The sequence below is a fragment of the Cervus elaphus genome, chromosome 28 (genome assembly GCF_910594005.1).
Source record: "Cervus elaphus chromosome 28, mCerEla1.1, whole genome shotgun sequence".
NCBI classification, from domain to species: Eukaryota; Metazoa; Chordata; class Mammalia; order Artiodactyla; family Cervidae; genus Cervus; species Cervus elaphus.
Window position 1 is genome coordinate 42,573,322 of NC_057842.1, and position 24,480 is coordinate 42,597,801.

The window sequence follows — 24,480 nt, forward strand, 5'->3', positions numbered from 1 at the left end:
CTGGTATTCCCATCTCTTTCAGAATTTTCCACAGTTTATTGTGATCCACACAGTCAAAGGCTTTTGCATAGTCAGTAAAGCAGAAATAGATGTTTTTCTGGAATTCTCTTGCTTTTTCGATGATCCAGCGGATGTTGGCAATTTGATCCCTTGTTCCACTGCCTTTTCTAAAAGCAACTTGAACATCTGGAAGTTCATGGTTCACGTGTTGCTGAAGCCTGGTTTGGAGAATTTTGAGCATTACTTTACTAGCGTGTGAGATGAGTGCAATTGTGCGGTAGTTTGAGTATTCTTTGGCATTGCCTTTCTTTGGGACTGGAATGAAAACTGACCTTTTCCAGTCCTGTGGCCACTGCTGAGTTATTTCTCTTTAAAGAGAAAACAACAAGACTCACCCCCCCCCCCCCCCAAATTCTTCTTGCACTTTATCTACCTGTGAAACTATCAATATAAGGGAAGTTAGGAGATAAAATGTTTTTAAATAGCTAGGCACATTCTGACCCTAACAAAATCAACATTCTATTACTAAGGGAAAGGAGAACTGCATATTGTGTAGGCAAGTAGTATCTTCTGGCACATTTAGTATTTTTGCCTGGCTATTTCTGCTTCCTCATGTCCCCTTTCCCAGGCTACGGGAAGATCTTGGGTTCTTACCTCTGACTATCCAGGAATTGCTGGTTTTCTGTATCTCTGAGAACAGACTTCTCACTTCGTGACAGGGAGGGCAGCAGGCAGCTACTCCTCAAAAGTCCTTCTGGATTTTTTCTGGGAGAGGATCAATTAGGCTCTGGCAGGAGACCCTGGTGGATGGAGCTCAGAAAGCACTACTGAAAGGCCGAGGTAGAAGAGTCTGGTGGAGCTGCCAACCTCATGTCCTGTTAGACACCTGGATAAATGTTTGTATTTCGGTGCAGCCTATAAGCCAGCTCAGCTGTGTAAGAAAGCATTCAGCACACAGTGAGGCAGGAATCAAGGCTAACACCTGAAACACCAGCCTATGCCACGTATGCCTCCCATCCTCTTGCCCACCTCCTGCCCTTTTATTGTCCCATGTAGTCTCATGCATATAATTTAGGGCTTCCCTGGTGGCTCAGTGGTAAAAAACCAGTCTGCAAGTGCAGGAGACATGGGTTCAATCTCTGGTCTGGGAAGATCCCACATGCCACAGAGCTCCTAAGCCTGTGCACCGCAACTATTGAACCTATGCTCTAAAGCCCGGGAGCTGCAATTAATGAGCTCACGTGCTGCAACTACTGAAGCCCACATGCCCTAGAACCCATGCTCCACAACAAGAGAAGTCTTCAAAACTAGAGAAAAGTCCCCACTAGAACTCTTCCCCAACTAAAGAAAAGCCCACACAACAACAAAGATCCAGCACAGCCAAAAATAAATAATAAATGCAATTATTAATTGAAAGTATTTATTTTGTTTTCTGACTCATTCTTTAGTTGGCTGTCTTTTAACTTGACTCCTGGAAGCCTTTTGTTCCTACCTCTTCTCCCTGGTTTTCTAAGTTTTTACTCCTGCCTGACATGAGTTTTTTTCTTGCCTCATATGCTTTCATTCTGATGCACTGGCTTTAAGCCACTGTTTTACTATTTTGTGATTCCAGATTTATTTCCTCCCTAGTCTATTTCTCCCTTTTTCTGGCATGTTCAGCAGTAACACCAAGAGTGCTTCCTTGGGTTAGGTATTTACGATCATGTTCTATTGCAAATAACATTGTCTACTAAAATTATTAACGGCATTAATTTGTTGATTTATTTTACTTTAGATGTGACAGACTATGAGATAGAAGAAGTAACTGCTGATCATCCAGAAGTTCTTTCCATAATAAATGAGACAGTAAAAATGGCAAAGGATATGAACTTTGAACAGCCACATGAAAAAATTGCTGAAATCTTAGATGAAGTTCTCCAAGAGGTAAGAAATCCAGAATCTTTATTTTTATCTCTGATTTAACAGTATCTGAGAAAATGTTAACCTGGTATATGTACAATTATTTTTGAATCCCATATGACAGTGTTGAAATCTATAGCCTTCTAATTCATGTGCATTTTACAGTAACACTGTATGTAATGTACCCTAGTTGCTTATAAATTTTTCATCAATGCATCTGCATGCTTAGTCGTGTCTGACTCTTTTCGACCCTTTGAACTATAGCCCACCAGGCTCCTCTGTCTATGGGGTTTTCCATGCAAGAATACTGGAGTGGGTTGCCATTTCCTTCTCCAGGGGATCTTCCTGACCCAGGGATTGAACCCACGTCTCTTGTGTCTCCTGCATTACAGGTGGATTCTTTACCCACTGAGCCATCAGGGAAACCCTTATCAACAGTTTTACAATATAATTTCATAGCTGTAATGTTTATTCTTCATTAACTTTTATTATCTTTAATTCAGCTTAGTTGGTTAAAAGATAATGCATATTAAGCAAGTATCGAAGGTAGACTTTTCATCTATGAGCTAATTATATGTAAACCAACACAAATTTTGTTCTATAGCGAACTAATTTCATCCAACCATATTGAACATGTGTTCATGGAAGAGATAGATGGACACACCATTGATTTTCCAATCTAAGGGGAAAATAAAGCTTCAGGTCCTATGTCCTACCCATAGTAAATCAGAATACTTATGAAGACTATGGATCCGTTTTGTACAGAGACCTTGTGTAAGCATTCAGAGCAAAAGTCAAAGAGAACAAATCACTTTGGGTCTTTCAGTAAACTTCTTCTGTATGTCTCTGTAATTTGAAAATGATATAATTTGAAATTATGACACAGTGGGTAAAACCCTCGAGCCCCAGGCTATATCCAAGGCAAGTTGTTATTCCCCTCTGAGCTTCCCAGAGATATCTTTCAACCTCTGTATTTCTTTCAGTTGTTCTGTCATCAATTTATTCCTTTAGAAACATTCTGAACACCTGCTGTGCTAGAGCCAGGGGATATGAAGATGAATTAAACAAAACTCTTCCTGTTAAGGAGCTGTAAGTCAGGTAGGGGAGGTGACATAGAACCCCATAATTAACTACCATGTGCTCAGTGGTAACTAGATATGTGTGTACGTGTGGTGAGAACTTTCAAGATCTACTCTCTTAGCAACTTTCAAATATACAATACAGTAATGTTAACTGTTGTACACTATACCCTCAGTACTTATTTATCTTGTAACTGGAAGTTTGTACCTTTTGACCATGCATGTGTGCGTGCTAAGTTGCTTCAGTAGTGTCCAACTCTGTGATCCTGTGGACTGTAGCCCGCCAGGCTCCTCTGTCCATGGGATTCTCTAGGCAAGAATACTGGAGTGGGTTGCCATGCCCTCCTCCAGGGGATCTTCCTGACCCAGGGATCAAACCCCCCATCTCTTATGGCTCCTGCTTTGCCAGTGAATTCTTTACTGCTGAGCCACCAGGGAAGCCCTACCTTTTGACCGTTTCATCCATTTTCCCCCACCTCTTCCTCTGTCTCTGTCAGCCACCAATCTCTTCTCTGATTCTATGAATTTGGTTTTTCTAGATTCCACAATAAGTGAGGTCATATAGTATTTGTCTTTCTTTAACTTATTTCACTTATACTACTTCATTATAGCTTTTCCCTCCTAATTCTCTTATGTGAAACTTTTCAAAGTGTTTAAAATTCTTTTTTTTTTTTTCCCAAAATGCTCTTCATCCACATGGAAATTTCAAAAAGCAGGTAAATCTGCATAAGCCAAAGGGCTACACTGGTCCTCTCAAGATTTCTTTCCCTTGACTTCTAATATTCTATGACTTCCTGATTTCATACAGATTTGTTTAAAACCTTCAGAATTGGTGTATTCATAGATCCACATCACTAATCTCCACATTTGTATTGAAGTTGTTATAATTGGGTGGCAGGTGGGGGATAGTTTAGCAGAACTCACAAAGCACCTGCAAGATTTGTTTTGAACCAGTTTCTTTCTACAGCTGTTAGTAATCATCTCAGGACCTCTCAGCTCTCACATTAAAGGCTAAAAATCTAAAGGGAAGTAAAGAGCATTGTCACTTAAAAAGTCAGGCTGAGCACGGACCTGGTGACTCAAAGAGTGGACCAGGAACCATTGTCACCGAGACCATGTTAGAAATACAGACTCATGGGCCCTGCCCTTGACCTTCTGAATCAGGACCTAGATTCTGTAATACTGAATAAGATATAGCAAGCATGTTTTGTTATATTTATTTAGCAGAGGCTTTTGCTTCTTGTTCTTAATGTACAGCTTTAGTGCTTTTGAATTGTTTCTCTTTTAAAATTAAGTGGCTCTTTTTTTTTTCTTCTGAAAGTCAGAAGAACTCAAAAGATATTTGGTTAACATCCAGGAAGGTGATGTATCAGGGTAACGTCCTTGACTTGGGTACCTATGATGGTAATTTCAGAGTGTCATTTTTCACAGGTAGTTGAAGAAAACAAGAACAGGTTTTATGGTGCCCCCAAATATGGAGGATGGATACTGGACAACTTCCCTCTTATGAAAGACCTCTGGATGGCCTTAGTCGACAAAGGAGTTTTACCCGATTTAGTCATCTGTTTATCAGACATAGAAAACAATGGTTGGTAAATACTTATCATGTCAATTCAGAGTGAAATTTTTACTGCGGATAATATTTTTAGTTTATATTTTTATGACATATAAAATGGAACACTCTCCACCTTCCCTGGGTACAACAAATACCACCCCAGCAGTCCCTTCATGACCTAGAGGTACACAAAAGGAAACATCCAACCACTGAGTAGGTGGCCACGGATGGTATGCTAGGTCACTGGTTGCTCCAGCAGGCTCTTGTCATTATTCCTTGGGGCTGAGGATTTAACAACCCTCTTCCCAGTCAGCATTATAACTTCTGAGTAAAAAATATATAAGGCTGAGGGCAAAACTATCTGTTAATCCTTTTTCCCCTCAAATGGGAAATACTAAGTACATAAAGATAGCAGAACTAAATTTTAATTATTCTGTCACTGTGTGTAAAGCTATAATAATAAAAAATTACGGCATTACCAGAAAAAAATGACATAGACCAGTCAAACTGAATAAAGAGCCCAGAGATAAACTCACACATATATAGTCAACTAATCTTTGACAAGGGAGCCAAAAATATTGTTATTTTGCATCTTAAGGAAATATATTTGAAAAGAGAATTTCCAGAGGGGAGGCTATATTATACTATTTTATATGTTTTAGTTACTTATAGTACCTCTATAAGTACTAAAAGTACTTATAGTTACTATAGTTAAAAGTACAGTTAAAGTAACTATAAGTAACTAAAAGTACTATAAGTGTACTATAGTAACTTATAGTTACTTATATATACCTTTTTAAAAGGATTTAAGATGATCTCAAAAAATCTGGGCTCTATTTAGATAAATACTTAAAGGAAAATATATTTGGATATAGACAGAAATAATTTTTCATTTCTAATTTCCAAAATATATCTCAGTATATTTGGTAGAGCTTCAAAATTAATACTACTCTTTATCTCTATTTCAGGAAAATATTTATATAATAGACTGTATTTAAAGAATAAACAAGAAATTGACTCTAAGATTTTAGAAAGATTATTAGATGAACTACTAAAGGAAAGAAAAGAGGAAGAAGCAGCAAGGTAATCTGCCTGGGACAATAAATGAGATTAATTAACCTCTTACAACTGTTAAAAATATACTTATAATTTATATTTATAAAATGTCTTTAACATCAAAACAGGCCTACTAACAAGATCCAATTCTAATTCTAAGAAAAATAGTAATTTCACAAATATTGCCAGAATCTCTAAAGTATATAGCTGTGGATGTTTTTACAGTCCCAAATCAGACATTCTAAAGCAAATGTTTACTTTCAAAAGACTTTGTGAAAAAAATGTCCTGGTAGTCCAGAGGCTAAAACTTTGAGCTCCCAGTGTAGGGGGCCTGGGTTTGATCCTTGGTCAGGGAACTAGATCCCATATGCCTCAACTAAGAGTTTGAATGTTGCAACTAAGACCCAGTGCAGTCAAATAAATAAATATATTTTTAAAAATGAACATAGAGAAAGTATATTTTTTCTACTGTATTTATCTGTGACTTAATTTTACTAACTAGAATCCACAAGTCAAAGAAATAATATAAAAAAGTGAAAATACACTTGTGTCATATAACTAAAATTCAAAGCTTGACTAAGTTCTACATAAGGTAAAGAACAAGACTAGTTATTTATAACTGATAGGTTCAACGTCAAATGCTTAATTCTTTGGACTTCCTGATGGTTCAGTGGCTAAGACTCTGAGCTCCCAATATGGAGGATGTCAACTCAATCCCTGGTGGAGTAACTAGATCCCACATGCCACATTAAGACTTGGTGCAGCCAAATAAATAAATTAATTAATTAAATACTTAAAAAAAATTGGTCAGAGATGCAATGCAACTTGGTTGGAAAAGAGATAAAATTCATAGGATTTAGAATTACATTTTTGGCCAAATATCTACAGACATGCTGATTCTACATGTTTTCCAGCATCAGTTTCCAAATGTGCTGGTCAAATGCAAGATAATTTCTTTTATCACCATTTGTCTTTGATCTACCCAAGTAGTATATGGAAGTAGCTAGAAACTGGCAGCAAAATTCTTCCTCCTCCTTGTCAGATCTTAGATTATTAGCAGCAGTAACATATAGTATCCAGGTTTTGAATGAGGAAAGCATCACAAAAGAGCCCTACCTAACTAGGATAAGTAGAAGAATTGCCAATTCAACACTACCAAGTAGGGAAGGCGTGCAGAAATAATGCTCAGTAGTCTCAAAGGTCTGGGTCATGAACAAGAGAACTAAAATTACACTAAGACTTCAGTCTGGATCACAGGGTCACAGGGTTTAGAATATAGTGAGACAATACTTCCTATTAACAAGAAACAGGATTTGTGGTCCAGTGGTTACGAATCTGCCTGCCAGTTCAGGGGACACCGGTTCAATCCCTGGTCTGGGAAGATTCCACATGTCTCAGGGCAACCAAGTCCATGTACCACAACTATAGAACCCACAGTCTAGAGTCTGTGAGCTGCAACTACTGAAGCCCACACACCCTAAAGCCCATGCTCTGCAACAAGAGAAGCCACCTCAATGTGAAGCTCAAACACCACAACTAGAGAGTAGCCCCCTGCTTGCTGCAACTAGAAAAGAGCCCAGGTGCAGCAACAAAGACCCAGTACAGCCAAAAATAAATAAAAACAAGATACACATTGTTGGGAAGAGAGGTGTAGTAATATATCTGAAGAGAATATGTATAAAGATTTTCAAAGGAAGGGGAAAAGGACACCAAAAGAACACGGAGTATGAGAGAATGACCCACCTACAGAACAGTCTGAAGAAGACTGTCCAGAGTGGCCTACTCATGAATGGGCTCTACTCCACTTAACTGGTCCCCTGTTGGTGACTGCTTGATACAGTTTTTCGATACTGTTTTTAAAGATGCAGTCAACATTCTTATACATGTTTCTTTGTGTAATAGTATGCCAATACCTGAGGGCTAAATTCCCAGTTCTTCAACCCTAATGAAAAACAGATTCCTTATCCCAAACCTCTTTAAATTTCATCATTACTTTGTTGGAAAGAAACTAAATTAATTTTCTGAATACAAAGAAAATTTGCAAATTTTCAACTTATTCATACAGAAAAAAATTTAAAGTGCAAAAAATGTGAAGTAAAATTTAAAAACTATCAGAATGCCACCATCCATAGATAATTGCTATTAACAGTTTGATTCATTTTATTCTAGTCTTTTAATCTTTATTTATATACATTTTAAAGAAAAAATTTGTATTATACATAGTTTTATATTATACCTTTTTTCACTTAACTCTATGTTGTGAACATTTCTCATTTAATCAGAGAGAAAATGATACAAATTCTCCCAGCTTAGAGTTAGACAATCCTTTATTACTTTTTCCAGGTTTCCTAATTAATAGCCAGAGTTTTTTAAAATACATTTTAATTTTTCTTACCAAAAAAAAATCCCCAAAACACACAAAAAATTCTGAAAATTAACTAACCTCAATATGAGTAAATTAAATGTTTATGTGGTAAAGTAAAAAGTATAGTGAATATTATAAATGATTTATTCTTTATTTTTACCATTATAAGCCTTAAAATCTATGATATTGTAAGCTATTTGAATTTCCAAAGGTAACTGCATTTTGGACCTTTTCATTTCAGAAAAGTCAAGGAAGAGGCATTGAGAATAGAAGAAGAAAATCGAAAGCTATTGGAAGCTCTGGCTGCAAAAGCAAAAGGCAAACAAAAGATTATATGATTAATAATGTGTCATTTGATTTTGTATTGTGACTGCAAAGTTGCAGTATTTACAGAGAATTATAAACAGAGTGACCATGTTTCCCAGTTTGCCCAGTAGAGTCCAGGTTTATGCCCAGGTTCCTGAAATATTTGTTTGACTTCCTCTCCGTCTCATTGTGTTCCAATTTGGATAATACATTGTATGGTCACAGCAGTAATGAATTCATAGAAAATGGATTCCTGACACAGACACCTACTCATCCACCTTGTAAGATGGATACACAGCAGGACCAGCATGTGCAACATGTCTTTAAATTTTCTAGTAGGCACATAAAAAATAAAAAGAAACAAATGAAATTAATTACAGTCATCCCTCAATATACATCAGGAATTGGTCCCAGGACTCCTGCAGATACCAAAAATTCGTGATTTCTTAAGTCCCTTATCTAAAATGGCATAGTATGTGTGTATAACCTAAACACATCAGCATATACTTTAAATCATCTCTAGATAACTTATAATGTCTAATAAAGTGTAAATGCTATGTAAATAGTTGCCAGCATGCAGCAAATTCAAATTTTGCTTTTTGGAACTATCTGAAATTTTTTTAAAAAATATTTTCAATATGTGGTTGGTTGAATCCATGGATACAGAACCTGAAGCTTCAGAAAACCAGCTGTATATTTTATTTAATATGGATTGGGATGGGGAACACATGTAAATCCATGGCTGATTCATGTCAATGTATGGCAAAAACCACTACAATATTGTAAAGTAATTAGCCTCCAACTAATAAAAATAAATGAAAAAATATATATATATACTACATCCAAATTATTATTTTAACATAATGCAAATTATGTTAAATTTAATTAACATTGATTAATGCATGTAATCAATGCAAAAACTATTGATATATTTTTATATTCAGTTTTTCACACAAAGTCTCTGAAGTCCATTGTGTATTTTACACTCACCGCACATCTCTGTTTGGACTAGCCACATTTCAAGTGCTCAGTAGCTACATGTGGCTTGTGGCTATGTAACGGAGAGTGTAGGAATAGCCATTCCCTATTAAATGGACTGTGGAAAATTCTGAAAGAGATGGGAATACCAGACCACCTGACCTGCCTCTTGAGAAACCTGTGTGCAGGTCAGGAAGCAACAGTTAGAACTGGACATGGAACAACAGACTGGTTCCAAATAGGAAAAGGAGTACATCAAGGCTGTATATTGTCACCCTGCTTATTTAACTTATATGCAGAGTACATCATGAGAAACGCTGGCATGGAAGAAGCACAAGCTGGAATCAAGATTGCCAGGAGAAATATCAATAACCTCAGATATGCAGATGACACCACCCTTATGGCAGAAAGTGAAGAGGAGCTAAAGAGCCTCTTGATGAAAGTGAAAGAGGAGAGTGAAAAAGTTGGCTTAAAGCTCAACATTCAGAAAACTAAGATCATGGCATCTGGTCCCATCACTTCATGGGAAATAGATGGGGAAACAGTGGAAATAGTGTCAGACTTTATTTCTGGGGCTCCAAAATCACTGCGGATTGTGATTGCAGCCATGAAATTAAAAGACACTTACTCCTTGGAAGGAAAGTTATGACCAACCTATACAGCATATTAAAAAGCAGAGACATTACTTTGTCAACAAAGGTCCATCTAGTCAAGGCTGTGGTTTTTCCAGTGGTCATGTATGGATTTGAGAGTTGGACTGTGAAGAAAGCTGAGCGCCGAAGAATTGATGGCTTTGAACTGTGGTGTTGGAGAAGACTATTGAGAGTCCCTTGGACTGCAAGGAGATCCAAGCAGTCCATCCTAAAGGAGATCAGTCCTGGGTGTTCAGTGGAAGGACTGATGCTGAAGCTGAAACGCCAATACTTTGGCCACCTGATTTGAAGAGTTGACTCATTGGAAAAGATCCTGATGCTGGGAGGGATTGGGGGCAGGAGGAGAAGCGGACAACAGAGGATGAGATGGCTGGATGGACATGTGTTTGAATAAACTCCGGGAGTTGGTGATAGACAGGGAGGCCTGGTGTGCTGCGATTCACGGGGTCGCAAAGAGACATGACTGAGCGACTGAACTGAACTGACTGATTAAATGTATATTTGGGCTGTTTCCTGTCTTTTGCTTTTATAATATTTGTGACTGCTGTATGCTATGGCATATATTTGGGAATATATTTTATATTCCATTTTAATAGATCTAACATATAGAGACTGTATCTATCTTTTTCATTAAGCATCATGCTCCAGGGGTTGTTCCCAATTAAATATCTGCTGAATGAAACTAAATAATTTATTTCTTCTCATTTTTTTCTAACAGCAGAAGAAGATGAAGCCGAGGCTTTTGAGGATATTGAAGGTGAGGAGTCTGAACTTCACGAAGGGTCTGAGGCCCCTGAGGTTGCTGAGGAGACCAGGGGGGTCTTACACGAGGAGTCTGACATTTTTGAAGTCCCAGAAACAGAACACGAATCAGGTTAGACTTTTATTAAAGAGTGTGTCCTTAATTCCACTGCTGCCTATTGACATGTTTGTGTGCATGTGTGTGTGTATGTGTGTTGATGTGGTATAAAGTGGAAGCAGGCTGAGATTGCAGAGATGTGCCCCCAGAGAGCAGCAGGTGGCTAAAAGTATGGTAGGAAAGCTGAGTGCTCTGCCCTGGTGGTGGCACTCTTGTCAGGGTCTGCTATATAATTTGGGGGGCACAATGTTCAAAAATCAGGAAAAAAGACTCATTAAAAATACAAGAATATAAAGCTCTTTCTTTCCTTCCTTGGTCTCTCTTAACTTGTCATAGTACTTTATGTTTGCTGTTTAAAGTCATTCTAAGTAAAGAAAAATTAAAATTTTAAGTTCTTAAGCATGAATTTTACCATTCATCTTTATGTTGCCCCAATGCCACTTTTAAATGCAAACCTAAGAAAGGATGTGATGAGGTTCCGTGGTCACTCATGCCTCTTTAAATGCCATTACCTTCATTCTGCATCTGGAGCAAGTTCTAATTTGAAGGGGAACCATGGTCAGGCCTGTCAGCATCTTCCCATCCCCAAATCACTAAGTCACACTTATTCCCACACATTGTGGGTCCTCTTAGAATTCTGTGCTCATGATGGGGTATCAGGAACGCTCATGGGAATGAGATGGCAAAGAATGGCAGACAGATCGCATATATCTCTGCTCACAGGCATGCCCTATTGTCCCTCGGGAGTCCCTTTGGATTTTGCTTACAAAACTCGACTCAAAGATCAAAATGACAACCAAAGTGCTTTAAAGTATGGGGCCATTCTGAGCAAGAGTTACAGGACACCCGCACCACTTATATACCCATGAAGCCAGCCCTCCTCAAATGTCCAGTCTGGTGGGTTGGGACAGGGCAAGAAGGAGTCAATAAGGCAACAAAAGTCACTCTCAGGACTGGACAGTGGACTTAAGCAGCAAGATTGGGCACTTCACTGTGGTGGAAGCGAGGCTCATAAATACCTTGAAACACAATTAGTATTGAATTACTCCCTCTTCTCTTGAGTATTAAACGTTATAGATTTTATAGAAAGAGGACTCAACTATTATTTTAGCTAACTTGCAGGACAGTTTTCACAGTTTTACGGAATGGCTATATATAGATTTTTCAAATATATATGTGTGTGTGTGTGAGACACACAAAACTTGTGTCTCAGAACTAGGAAAGACTACGGGGAGAGAAGAAAGATAATTAGTCCTTCCTTCCCTGAAACTATCTACACTAGATCTGTACGTGAATCATGTCTTTTATTATCCAGAAAAGCAGTTGTTGATCTGTATCTTCAACAGTGCTGTTAGTTGAGATTCTCCTCAGTTTCACCACACCTACACCCACAACTGAGACTTTGGCCACTTTATGGTCCTTCGGAATATCTTTACGGGTATCTCAAGAAATTAAAAGAATGCTCAGGCATTTTTGATGCCATGAACAGAAGTTTGAATGATATTTAACAACAGTTATCAGAACTGTATGTATCAATTATTATTCTGGTCAATGTCCTTTCGTGTATTTAAGAATATTCTTCATTTTCTGCCTTATTTTACTGTGTATTTTTATGCCTCCCTGGAACCGAGAAGTGGGTTCGTGTGTTTGCAGTGTAGAAAACTAAACTCTGACTGCAGATGTCTGCAGCAAAGTAAGGGCTTAGCATTAGGATGCCAAGCAAGGGAGTGGGAGACAAGCCTGAGATCCACTCCAATTTGGTCTTTGAGTTGGGGGGACTTAAGGAGGAGAGGGCTTCCCAGGTGGCACTGGTAGTAAAAAACTCACCTGCCAATGCAGAGGATGTAAGAGACATGGGTTCGATCCCTGGGTCAGGAAGATCTCCTGGAGGAGGGCGTGGCAACCCACTCCAGTATTCTTGCCTGGAGAATCCCACGGACAGAGGAGCCTGGTGGGCTGCAGTCCATAGGGCTGCAAAGAGTCGGACATGAATGAAGCAACTTAGCTCATGCACAAAGGGGAAGAACAAAGAATCTGCAGTTAATCATCATCCTGTGACATTTCTTTATCATTGTTTTGGGAGTCAGGATGCCTACAGTTTATGAATCTTTTTATGAGTATCTGGTGATTCATGATCCAGGGATCTCTTAGCTCATCTTGCCCTGGAGAAACAACCTGAGTATGTACATTAATGGTGTTATCTGATTCTGGTTGATTAGTGTTCACCTAGCACAGAAATGAGGTCAGAGGGGACAAGAAAGGGAATAATGTTTTGAATAAAGAGATTAATCAAAAACTCAGCAGGGGAACTCGGTTTTAGGGGAAATCAGTACTTTACCTGATTGGAAAAGGCACCAGAGACCCACTCCAGTACCCTTGCCTGGACAATCCCATGGACGGAGAAGCCTGGTAGGCTTCGGTCCATGGGGTCGCTAAGAGTTGGACATGACTGATCGACTTCACTTTCACTTTTCACTTTCATGCACTGGGGAAGGAAATGGCAGCCCACTCCAGTGTTCTTGCCTGGAGAATCCCAGGGACGGAGGAGCCTAGTGGGCTGCTGTCTATGGGGTCGCACAGAGTCAGATACGACTGACGCGACTTAGCAGCAGCGGTACTCTACCTAATGAGAACTGTATTATCAATTTGACATAGTATATACAATTTAAACTTTCAAAATTTTCTTTGTGCCAAAATTTTCATAAAGGAATAATGTTTTTAAAACTCGAACACTAACTATTAGATATTTTTTTAAGTATCTGAGCCTCCTGAGGATGCTACAGTTGGAGCAGAATTTCCAAAAGGATCCAGAGAGGGCCTGGAAACTAAAGAATTACCTGAAACAGGTTAGATTATAAAACAAAAGTAGTGCATAGAAGTGCTTTTCATATTCTCTTACAATTTTAGGCATAAAACCAATTTCCTACTTATTTCTTTCTATGCCAGTTGTATGCGGGTTGATGTGTGTTATATTTATCTAACTTATGTTAAAAGTGTATCTAGCCAACTTATAACAGTTTTTCAACAAATTTTATGTTCTACTTTTATTAACAAAGTTGCCATATGAAATTCATGTTATTTATCTAAATAATTTGGATTTTATTTATAAGTAACAATTCATCTACAGCCAAAACAATGAACAAAGCATAGTTGAAATATGAATTCATAAATGCATATTATTGCTTAGAACTCTAAGTTTATTTCTTTCAAATGTTTAAAAAGTATTATAAATTATTTTGGCAATACAGCTAAAGATATATGCTTCAAGGCTCTTTTTTCTTTCTTTTAACCTTTACTCCAAAGTTCTACTACCTGCATTTCCAGAAGATGGTTATCCTGATGTTCCTGAAATGGATTCAATTAAAGAGAATGTCAGCTCTTTCTACGCTGCCTGGAAACAGGTGGAAACAGCTATCAGTGACTCTTTTACTCAAATTTTAAACCTGGAGATTGCTGGCAAAACTCCAGAGGAACTACTTCAAAAAGTCGTTGAAATTATGGAAAGTAAGGGCTGCAGTAATCATAACACTTATTGTCATGAGCAAGCCATATTATGAAAAGTACTGTGAAAGTTTAAAGCCTATGGTTTATGAAGTAAAACATTCAGGATACCCAGGGATGATATTTAAAATATTTAACAACTGTCCTAGAACACCCATCAGGTTAGCCATGAGACACACAGCACTGGCCAAACTGGCCACTCGTCACGTAAAGAATTTGTAAAGGCCTGTTTGCCTACACATGTAAGCTAAGAGACCAGCCCTATAGTTAATTTTCTTAATCTTGCTACCGTAATATGTTCATATGCTTTTATCCTAAAAATGTCTTCCCAACTGTTTGTTTGTTTTTGAAAGAACCCTTTCACCATGCTGGTTGGGAGTTAACCATGGAAGATTATGATGAAGAAACAGAAGACTATCAGGCTGAAGCTGATGTCGATGAGGAGCTAGAAGAGGAAGAAGAGGAAGAGGAAGAGGTGGGAGGCTTTTCTCCTGCTCACTGCCCGTGGTCACATCACTGAAAGTGCACATATCCAGAGTGGTAACTGGCACTTCTAGACTTCAAGAAAACAAGCAGGGATCTTCAAATTTGTAAACATTTTCAGCACATTTTGCCTCCACTCAGCTTCATTTGACCTCTGAAATGCCAGAGCTACTTAGACAGTATGTTACACCCATGAAAAATGGAAAGAGAATGGAAAAAATCTATACGTATTAGAGATAGAAATATTTTATACATTTAACAGAAGTGGGTGTTTATGTAAAATACAACAGTGGCATCTTTAAAGGGCTGCTGGCATGAAAACGAGTGGTTTTCTCAAAGAGGAACAACTCATTTTAGGCACCGATCTACTCCCTTGGCACAATTCTGATAACTATTTTCAAGTGATAGCCTCCTAGTTAAGGCATCTGTCAATAATAAAATAGGGAGTGATTCTTTTAATTCTGGTCTTTATCAATAAAGCAAAATAATAGGTTAGATAAACACTCATTTGTAATTAACTTGTTGCTTGACTTAAATCCAAATATGTGTGTGTCAAACAAAAAATGTTATGCAGTGTGGTTCTGCTAATAGCTTTTGATACATTATCCTAAGAAAATGCTGAGACTCTCAGGGTGGTTAAAGGGTGTGGGTTTTGTCCCAATAACGTTCAGACTCTCTTTTTTCAGTCAACCTTCTGCTGCCATTCTTCCGTGACCTGCTGTGGTCTGCAAGAGCATGGTGTCTTTCCTGTACCTGCAGACAGTTGTCGAGCTGTCTGTAATGTTCAAAACTTAAATTTTTAAGTATGGTCTTATTGATAATATAGATAATTTTCTATATATATTATCTATAGATAATATAATAATTGTCCTCACTTTTACTCTTCCTAATTTACCATCCCTTCTTCCAGTGTGTTGTTAGGCTTCCTGAGAGGGGTGGTTGTCTTCTTTCTTTCTTTTATTTTCTTTTTTTGGCTCGGTGGAGTTCAGAACTCTTGCTGGAGTGCTTTAGGTGACAACATTCTCAAAATTTATGAAGGGCAAACTGATTTTTCTCCTCAGCATTCAGGAGTATAGTGCCAAATAGGCCACCTGTTCGTTGCTGAGGCCTGAGACAAGCCCAGTTACCTGAATTCCTCATACTTGCGCAGATGCAGGGTCAGGGAAGACTCCTCCCACCCATGTACCTCCTTCTTGGTCTCTTGCAGGCCCCAGAGACCACAAAGGGTGGTAGTTGCTGATGCTAACACTCCCCAGGAAATCCACAGATTTCTACACGAAAAATTCCTCCTAAGACTTGCCATCTCAATGCTCTGGTCCCTCTGATGCTTGTCTCCAGATACTCATCCAGTCCATAGTGGTAAAGAGTGTTGTATGGTTGTCTGCCCTCAGACGTCTACAGAGGCCAACCACCGCCTGCTCTAGCAGTTAACACAGAGGAGGTGGTAGAGAAAGGAGGAGAGTCTTTAGAGCACCATTTTCCCAGAATCCCTTGCTCCAAGACCCCCCGCCCCCAACCCTTACCACTATTACACACATACCTCACATTTTTTTAACTGAAATTCAAATGTAACTGGTGAGCCTTCACTTTTTATTTTCTAAAAGTCTGGCAGCCTTACTTTAAGTGCATTTATTGAAAAACAAGAAAGACTAGAGAAATTAATTAGGCATTCAAGTCAAGAACCTAGAGAAAAAGAGCATAGCACAATAGACCAAATAAAGTAAAAAGAAGGAAATTAAAGGCAAAAATTAATGAAATAGGGAAAAAAGACCAAATAAAAGCAGTAGGCCTACCTTCAAAAAAAAATGAAAAATTGGTTTACTGACAAGAGCAATAAAATAAACCTCTGGCAAGTAAAATGAGGTAAAAAGAAGGAGGAGTAAATAACATTTGAAACAGAAATCAGATTTTGAAAGAGGTTCATTTTAAATTACAAGTTTATACTAACAAATTTTAAAGTCAAAATGAAAAGAAGTTTCAAAATACAAATTACTAAAGTATGCTTAAGATGAAAGATAAAAGCTGGACAAACAAAAATAACTGTAGGGAGTTATAGAGCTTTTCTTGTTGGTTAGATAAGTCTTATGTTATAAATCTTCCATAGCATAGAAAAATTTCAATACTTTCCAGCTCATTTTGAAGCTTGCATAACCCTGACACAAAAATTGAATGAGTGACACAAGAAAAGTAGAGATTAGTTTTACACATTTACAGAAAGTTGTCTTTTACATCTTGTTTGGGGGGAGAAAAAGTGTGTTGTACAATAGTCATGCAAAGTATTATTTCATTGTTATCTTAAAAAATAATGCATTTGTGCCTAAATTTGTGTCTTTGTATGTACATGTGTAAGCTATACTGAGAAAAATGAGTCTGAAAAGATACACATAAAATGATTAAGTGTTAAGACAGTACTGGAAGGGAAAGGTGAGAGGAAATGGTCACTCTTCATGCATTGTGGTTACGTTTTTAATATTTTTACAGCAAGCATGCATTGTACAACACAGAAAATTATTTTTAAAATATACTTTACTTTAAATATAGGGCTTCCCTCATAGCTCAGTTGGTAAAGAATGTGCCTGCAATGCAGGAGACCCCAGTTCGATTCCTGGGTTGGGAAGATCCCCTGGAGAAGGGATAGGCTACCCACTCCAGTATTCCTGGGCTTCTCTTATGGCTTAGCTGGTAAAGAATCTGCCTGCAATACAGGAGACCTGGGTTTGATCCCTGGGTTGGTAAGATCCCCTGGAGAAGGGAAAGGCCACCCACTCCAGTATTCTGGCCTGGAAAATTCCATGGACCATCCATGGGGTTGCAAAGAGTCAGACACAACTGGACATCTTTCACTTTCACTTACTTTAAATACATTGCAAGAGTCCCTAAGGGACTTTACACATGGTTTCTTCATCTACTGCATTTCCAATGGAACAAAACAAATTTTCTCCAAATTATTTGATTACATATCCACTAAGTAGGAAACAAAGCAAATCCTGAGACATCTCCCATTTTTATTTTCAATGAATAAGAAGTTGTGACCCTGACTCAGCTTTTACTTCTTGGAAATAATTTTATTTTAGAAACTGACTTCACAGTGACCCTGCATCCACACATTATGGGGGTTTTTATTACACACTTGTCTATAGAGGGCTCGGGACACCGTCATTCTCAGTGCTGCTTCATTTTCTTTATAAAATAAAGACACTTGGGATTTGAACTCAGAGGAATATGAGAAACCGATTTTTTTTATGAATTCAAATAGTACAAGAACTGGTCTCTTGTGGATTGTTTTAAAGGGATATTGTTATGGATTAAATACTATTCAAAGATGCATTTTTATAATTCCCTCTTTAGTATTATGAGAACAGTGCATTAGTAGTGTTCTTCAAACTCTGAATGATATTTCTAGAATGAAGATATAATTAAGGAGAAGAGAAGGCATTTGGGAGATACAAAGCACTTCTGTCCAGTGGCTCTCAAAGAAAACTTCGTCCTACAACCAGGCACCCCAGAAGAAGCAGCTAAATATCGAGAAAAGATCTATTACTTTTCAAGTCCTGAGGCTAAAGAAAAGTTTTTGGAGCAACCTGAGGAGTATGTGGCTCATGATGAACCATTAAAGGTGAAAACAATATTCCTATCCTGACAACTGGTCCTGCATCCTTGTTTAGAGACTTGTTACCAGTCTCCACCATTTTACTCAATGGTGAAGTCACCAATATAATAAAACAGTATGGTGGCAATATCTAGGTTTTAAGAACAACTTTTTGTAATATAACATAATCTAATTATCTATTTGATATCTTCAGTAATGCCTTACATCAAACCAACACATATTTTTTTAGCTGAAGTATTTAATGGGAAGTCACAGTTGAATTTATTGCTTGTAATTTTATTGGATTTATTTTATTGCCTAATCATTTTTTGATGTACCATTTTAACATCTAATTTCTTGTTAGACTTTCTCCCCACAATATTGTGATTTTGCCATTGTGGATATGAAATAGTACTTAGGAAATCTTTGGGCATATCATCCTTTCTTTCTCTTAATTATTTTATTAGTATAATTCCCTTGGGATTACAAAATCAAAATTATAAATCATAGTATATTGTCGTGGGGCTTCCCTGGTGTCTCAGCAGTAAAGAATCTGCCTGCCAGTACAGGAGAGGTGGGTTCGATCCCTTTGTAAGGTTATAGTGTATTGAAAATGAAAATTAAGGAGTAGTAGAGGAGTACTAGAGGACTTTAAAAGAAATAAGAGAAAAAGAAAAATAGAAAATAGAAGAGAAAAAGGAAAGAAAAAAAAGAAGAAAAAAGAAAAAAAAAGAAAAAAAAAAAGAAAAAAAAATTTTTTTTTCCCCCTAATTAAAAAATCGTAAAAGTCTATGGAAATGAAAGTTAAGGAGTAATGGGGGAGTAATAGGGGATTTTAAAGGAAAATAAAAGAGAAAAAATAAAAAAGAAAAAAAAAAGAGAAAAAAGTAAAATTATATCTAGGAGTTTCTCTGGAGCTGTTGCGGTCAGTGTGGGTTCGGCTCAGTTTCAGATAGCTCCTCGTTCCAGCTTACGCTTCTCGATATCTACAGGCCCCTTCCGGTGTAGTCAATGTTTCCTAGAGGGATTTTAATCTGTTGCACCAGTCCCTTCTGAAGCGGTTCCCTTTGTTTATTTGGCTTCTGTTTGCCGGTCTCTTCAGAGCCTCATTTCCGCCCTGACACAGGCGGGCGGAGGTGGACTCTTATTCAGGTAGCTAGTTCCGTCGCTCTGAGGGGAGGGGCTTGCGCTGCAGGGAGAGGCTGGCGCTGTGGGGACAGGCTTGCGCCGCGGGGATGGGCTGGGGCTGCCGGGAGGGGCTGAGGCTGCTTTCTCCGTCTGCGCTGCTCAGGCTCCCGGCTGTTCTATATGCGGCGCGCCCCGCGCTGCGCGAGGTTCCGGCCCTCGGGTGTTCCACAAAAGCGCGGAACGAAAAGCTGCGCCCGCTCTCAGTGCCTTCCCCGTCAGAGCGGTCCAGGCAGCCAGGGGCTTGGTGGGCGCTCTCTCCCCAGGTGTGGCGCGCCCACTCCCTTCCGCGGACCCAGTCTCAGTTTCCGCTGGCGCCAGTCGGGTGCGTGCGCCTTCCGCCCTCCGCGTCCCCAGCCCCAGTCCCCACCCGCGCCGGTCGGGTGCCTGCGCCCTGTGTCTCGCTGCGACCTTCCCCTCCCCCCTGCCTCCTGCCTCCGGCGGGGCGGGGCTGGGCCGGTCCGCAGCCTGCGAGCTCTTCTCTGGATTTTCTCGGTCTCTTTGTTCTGCGAACAGCCGGCAGTGTGTTCGGGCCGGTTAATTTACTCTCTCTCTTTTGGTCTCCCACAGTTCAAGTTGGCAACTCACAGAAGCTCCCTCCGATTGTCCTCAGGGCACTCAGGCCCGGACCCTACCCCAAGCAATGCCGCCTAAGACTTCCCGGGACGGATCTCCGTCCTTAGCTCTTTTGTCTCACTTTTTATCTTTTATATTTTGTCCTACCTCCTTTTGAAGACAATGGGCTGCTTTACTGGGCGCCTGATGACCTCAGCTAGCGATCAGAAGTTGTTTTGCGAAGTTTGCTCTGCTTTCAGTTATTCTTTTGATGAATTTGTAGGAGAGAAAGTGGTCTCCCCGTCCTACTCCTCCGCCATCTTGGCTCCTCCCGGTTCGATCCCTTTGTATGGAAGATGCCCTGGAGAATGAAATGACAACCCACTCCAGTATTCTTGAAAATTCCATGGACAGAGGAGCCTAACAGGCTACAGACCATGGGGTTGCAAAGAGGTGGGCATGACTCAGCCACTAAACAACATATTGTCAGGACTTTCAATAATACTGATGCCTTGCTAAACAGAACATGTAAAACACAATTTAAACTCTTCCAGATAATTTGGACCATTTTCATGGCTATTGCATGCACCTTTAAACTCTTCTCTGAACATTTCCTTCACAAGGACAAAAGGTGATGAGGCTGTTCTTGCTTCCCTCTGCTGCTCAAAATCCATTACTGCCAGCCCCTTTGAGGCTCATTCCATCCAAATATATCACCATCTCCCACTCCTGCTGTCACCTATAAATATCAGAGTCATTGCCCCACATTTACGAAAGATTTATCTGCTCCTTCATCCCAAACATCATTGTTCTTGACCAGCTTGAGCATCAGTGGACAGTCCATACACTTGGATCTCTGTGGATTCTCTGGTTTGGGGGCTTCCCTATCTCCCATGGACAAAGGAGCCTGGTGGACTACAGTCCACACAGGTCACAAAGAGTCAGACTTGACTGAGTGACTAACACTTTTACTACTTTCACTTTATCTCCAATACAGAGATTACAGATTTAATGAAGGCACCTCTAACATTCCTGTATCAGTGGGCTTTTTGTTTGGTAGAGAGGTTTTGGTGGTGGTGGTGGTATTTTTATCGTACTAAGAAAATGTCTTTGCATTCTTCCATAATTAAAACTTTTTAAAAGAAACAAAATTAATTTTATTTTATTAAATGCCTTTTGGCACTGGATCTCAAGATGCTCTGTATTTGTTGATGCTCCCTAGGATCATGGTTGATGCCATGAATCATGTTAATTGGTATCCTAATGTCAAAACATCCTTGAGTTTGTGAAGTAATAATTCAGTCTTAGGGAGAGCAGTTAATAAGCCTTAGGTTTTCTAAATTCTTAAAGCTGCTTCCTCTTCACTGTCCCTCTCCTCTACTCCCATCCTTGATTTATCCCCTATTTCAGGCTCCACCATTAAGAGTATGCCTTCTCGGCCCCCATGGCTCTGGCAAAACTGTCTGTGGAAGACAGCTGGCAGAAAAATTGGGCATTTTTCATATTCAGTTTGAAGAATTTCTTCAAGAAAAACTAATGCTCAAAACTGAAAAGAAAGTTGGACCTGAATTTGAGGACGATTCTGAGGATGAACAACTTGTAAAACAAGAACTTGAAGAGCTTGCAATTAAGGCCAATGTTACAATTGAGGAAGAAAATACAAAGAAGCTGGTAGGAATATTAATACTTTCTTTGCAGATAATTGTGCTTACTGGTGTTACTTTGAGAGAGTAGAATATAAGTAGTATAAAACTCCATATATAAAATTTCAAAGAAGTAAAATAAAAAATAGCCCATAAAAGTAATTTAAGAGTCATCTTCTCAATATGTTAAATACAGATCTTGATACTCATCTAGAATATAGAGTACTGAGTTTTACATGACTCCAGTGAAAAACAGAAAAGCTTTCCCTGACAAGAGTGTTGTATAGCATTTATTTGGGGCTGTTATTTGATGGACTACCCAGATGGTTCAGTGATAAAGAATCTGCCAATGCATGAGATGCAGGTTCAATCCCTGCATCAGGAAGATTTTCCTGGAGAAGAAAATGATAACCAGCCCCAGTATTCTTGCCTAAGAAATCCCATGGACAGAGGAGCCTGGTGGACTAAAGTCCATGGAGTCGCAGAGTCCAACACGACTTAGTGACTAAACAACAATATTATTTGAGATGTCTGCTCTAGATGATAAGATTTCTGTTATTGTGTTCTGTTTTCTATTTACTAATAATACTATAAAAAAATCTGCCCCCACACCAGTAGAGATCTCAAAATATTAATTTCTAATAATCCCTCATAAGAAAGTTTGTATGTATCTTTTTGTTGTTCTTCAGCACTCAGTCATGTCTGACTCTTTGCAGCCTCATGGACTGCAGCATACCAGGCTTCCCTGTCCTTCACCATCTCTCGGAGTTTGCTCAAACTCATGTCCATTGAGTCGATGATGCCATCCAACTATTTCATCATCTGTCACCCCTTCTCCTCCTGACCTCAATGTATCTCTTAGGTGGTTTCTATCTGGGCGTATAGAGAAAGTTCATTATTTTAACTTGCCTTTTAACCATTTCTGATATATCTGAACCCTTTTTTTCCAAATGATCTTCTATAAATGGACACAGGTACAGACTATATTAGATGACTGCCTGCCTGGTCCATTCTCTAATCAAGATGTAGAATGAGTAGTTATAAGATAGGTGACAAAAATCAGTTAAGCTTTATAGGTGTGTGATATAGACTGATCTTGGTTTTAGTAAAAATGATGAGACAATAAAAATTAGTCATGCTACTTACTAGTAGCTCCTCTTAGCAATAATAAATATAATTTCATATCCATCCTAAAGGAAATCAGTCCTGAATATTCATTAAAGGACTGATGCTGAAGCTGAAACTCGAATACTTTGGCCACTTGATCCAAAGAACCAACTCATTGGAAAAGACTCAGATGATGGGAAAGATTGAAGGCAGAAGGAGAAGGGGACGACAAAGGATGAGATGGTTGGATGACATCACCGGCTCAATAGACATGAGTTTAAGTAAACTCTAGGAGTTGGTGATGGACAAGGAGGCCTGACATGCTGCAGTCCATGGAGTCGCAAAGAGTAGGACATGACTGAGCGAATGAATTGAACTGAACTGATATTAAATATTAGTTTAAAGAAAAGAACTCAGATTTTTAAATGATTACAAACAACAGTATAAATAATGACCTGAGAAAAACAGGTCTTATATTAACTATGTAACATATTACTATTTATTAATATAGAATTTTAAGTTTTGTTTGTTTTATAATTTTTGTTTGTAGCCTCAGGAAGTGCAACTTACAGACGAAGAAGAAGCAATCAGATTAAACCTAACAGAAAATGAGCCATTGCCTCCTGAAATCCTTGAAGCAATTCTTTCTGAGTGGTGGTTTAAGGAACCGATATGGTATCTTTATTTATATAGACTTTTATACACTTATTGACTCTCATTTGCTTTATTCTTAAAAGTTAAAAATGTAATCCAACATAAGTTAAGAATTTTCTCCTTTACTCCAATGTAAACTAGTGATTCCACCCATTAAAAATATCTAGGAGGTTATTTTTAAAATACTGATGCCAGAGACTCCAAACAATTGAATTAAAATTTGAGGTGCAAGGTTGGGACCTAGGCATTGGAGCCTCCCAGGGGATTCTAATGTGTAGTCGTGACTGTGTGTGTGTGTGCTTAGTCACTTGGTCATGTCTGACTCTTTGCAACCCGATGGACTGTAGCCCATCAGGCTTCTCTGTCCATGGGATTCTCCAGGCAAGAATACTGGAGTGGGTAGTCATTTCCTTCTTTAGGGGATCTTCCCAAGACCCCTGACCAGGGATCAATCCCAAGACCGGGGATTGAATCCAGGTCTCCTGCATTGCAGGTAGATTCTTTGCCATCTGAGCCACCAGGGAAGCTCAGCCATGATTAGGAAATACTTGCTTAATACATGTATTAAGCATACATCTTGATAAAAAGATTACTGCTAATCACGAAGAACAAATATCCCAAGTTAATGATTTTAGTGCTTTTCTACGTATGGGAAAATGCAAGAATCTGGGGTCATTGAAATCCTTCCTGAGATATGCAGTCTACTATCTAGGGGCCCATTTATCCAGTAGACAGAATGCCTCACCCTATTTTTTTCATTCTGAATTCTTCTCAGGGTGCATTGTCAGTAGGTGACTGCAGTGGGTTGTGATTTAACCCCCATATTACTGGTTGGCGAGCAACACTCTTTTTTTATGCTGTGTTTATTGTTCACATCACTTAATAACTGTCCATAATCTTACACCTTTACCAAAAGCCAGGAACAACTTGACCCCAGACAGAACAAATTTAAGAGTTACAGGTCACCAGAATGTAAAACTTTGCCTCAATTTCCTAAACACAATCTCTTACCT

General features: G+C 38.8%; 1 protein-coding gene across 1 annotated transcript in view; it reads left to right on the plus strand.

Moving 5' to 3' along the window:
- AK9 (adenylate kinase 9) overlaps positions 1-24,480 on the plus strand; it is a 112,650-nt gene that overhangs the window by 52,839 nt on the left and 35,331 nt on the right. The window contains exons 14-24 of the mRNA XM_043890150.1: positions 1,775-1,923; positions 4,410-4,566; positions 5,502-5,616; positions 8,196-8,272; positions 10,610-10,765; positions 13,507-13,596; positions 14,054-14,254; positions 14,605-14,726; positions 18,138-18,350; positions 21,474-21,734; positions 23,364-23,488. Coding sequence (XP_043746085.1) covers positions 1,775-1,923; positions 4,410-4,566; positions 5,502-5,616; positions 8,196-8,272; positions 10,610-10,765; positions 13,507-13,596; positions 14,054-14,254; positions 14,605-14,726; positions 18,138-18,350; positions 21,474-21,734; positions 23,364-23,488 — 1,666 coding nt within the window. The remainder of the gene's footprint in view (positions 1-1,774; positions 1,924-4,409; positions 4,567-5,501; positions 5,617-8,195; positions 8,273-10,609; positions 10,766-13,506; positions 13,597-14,053; positions 14,255-14,604; positions 14,727-18,137; positions 18,351-21,473; positions 21,735-23,363; positions 23,489-24,480) is intronic.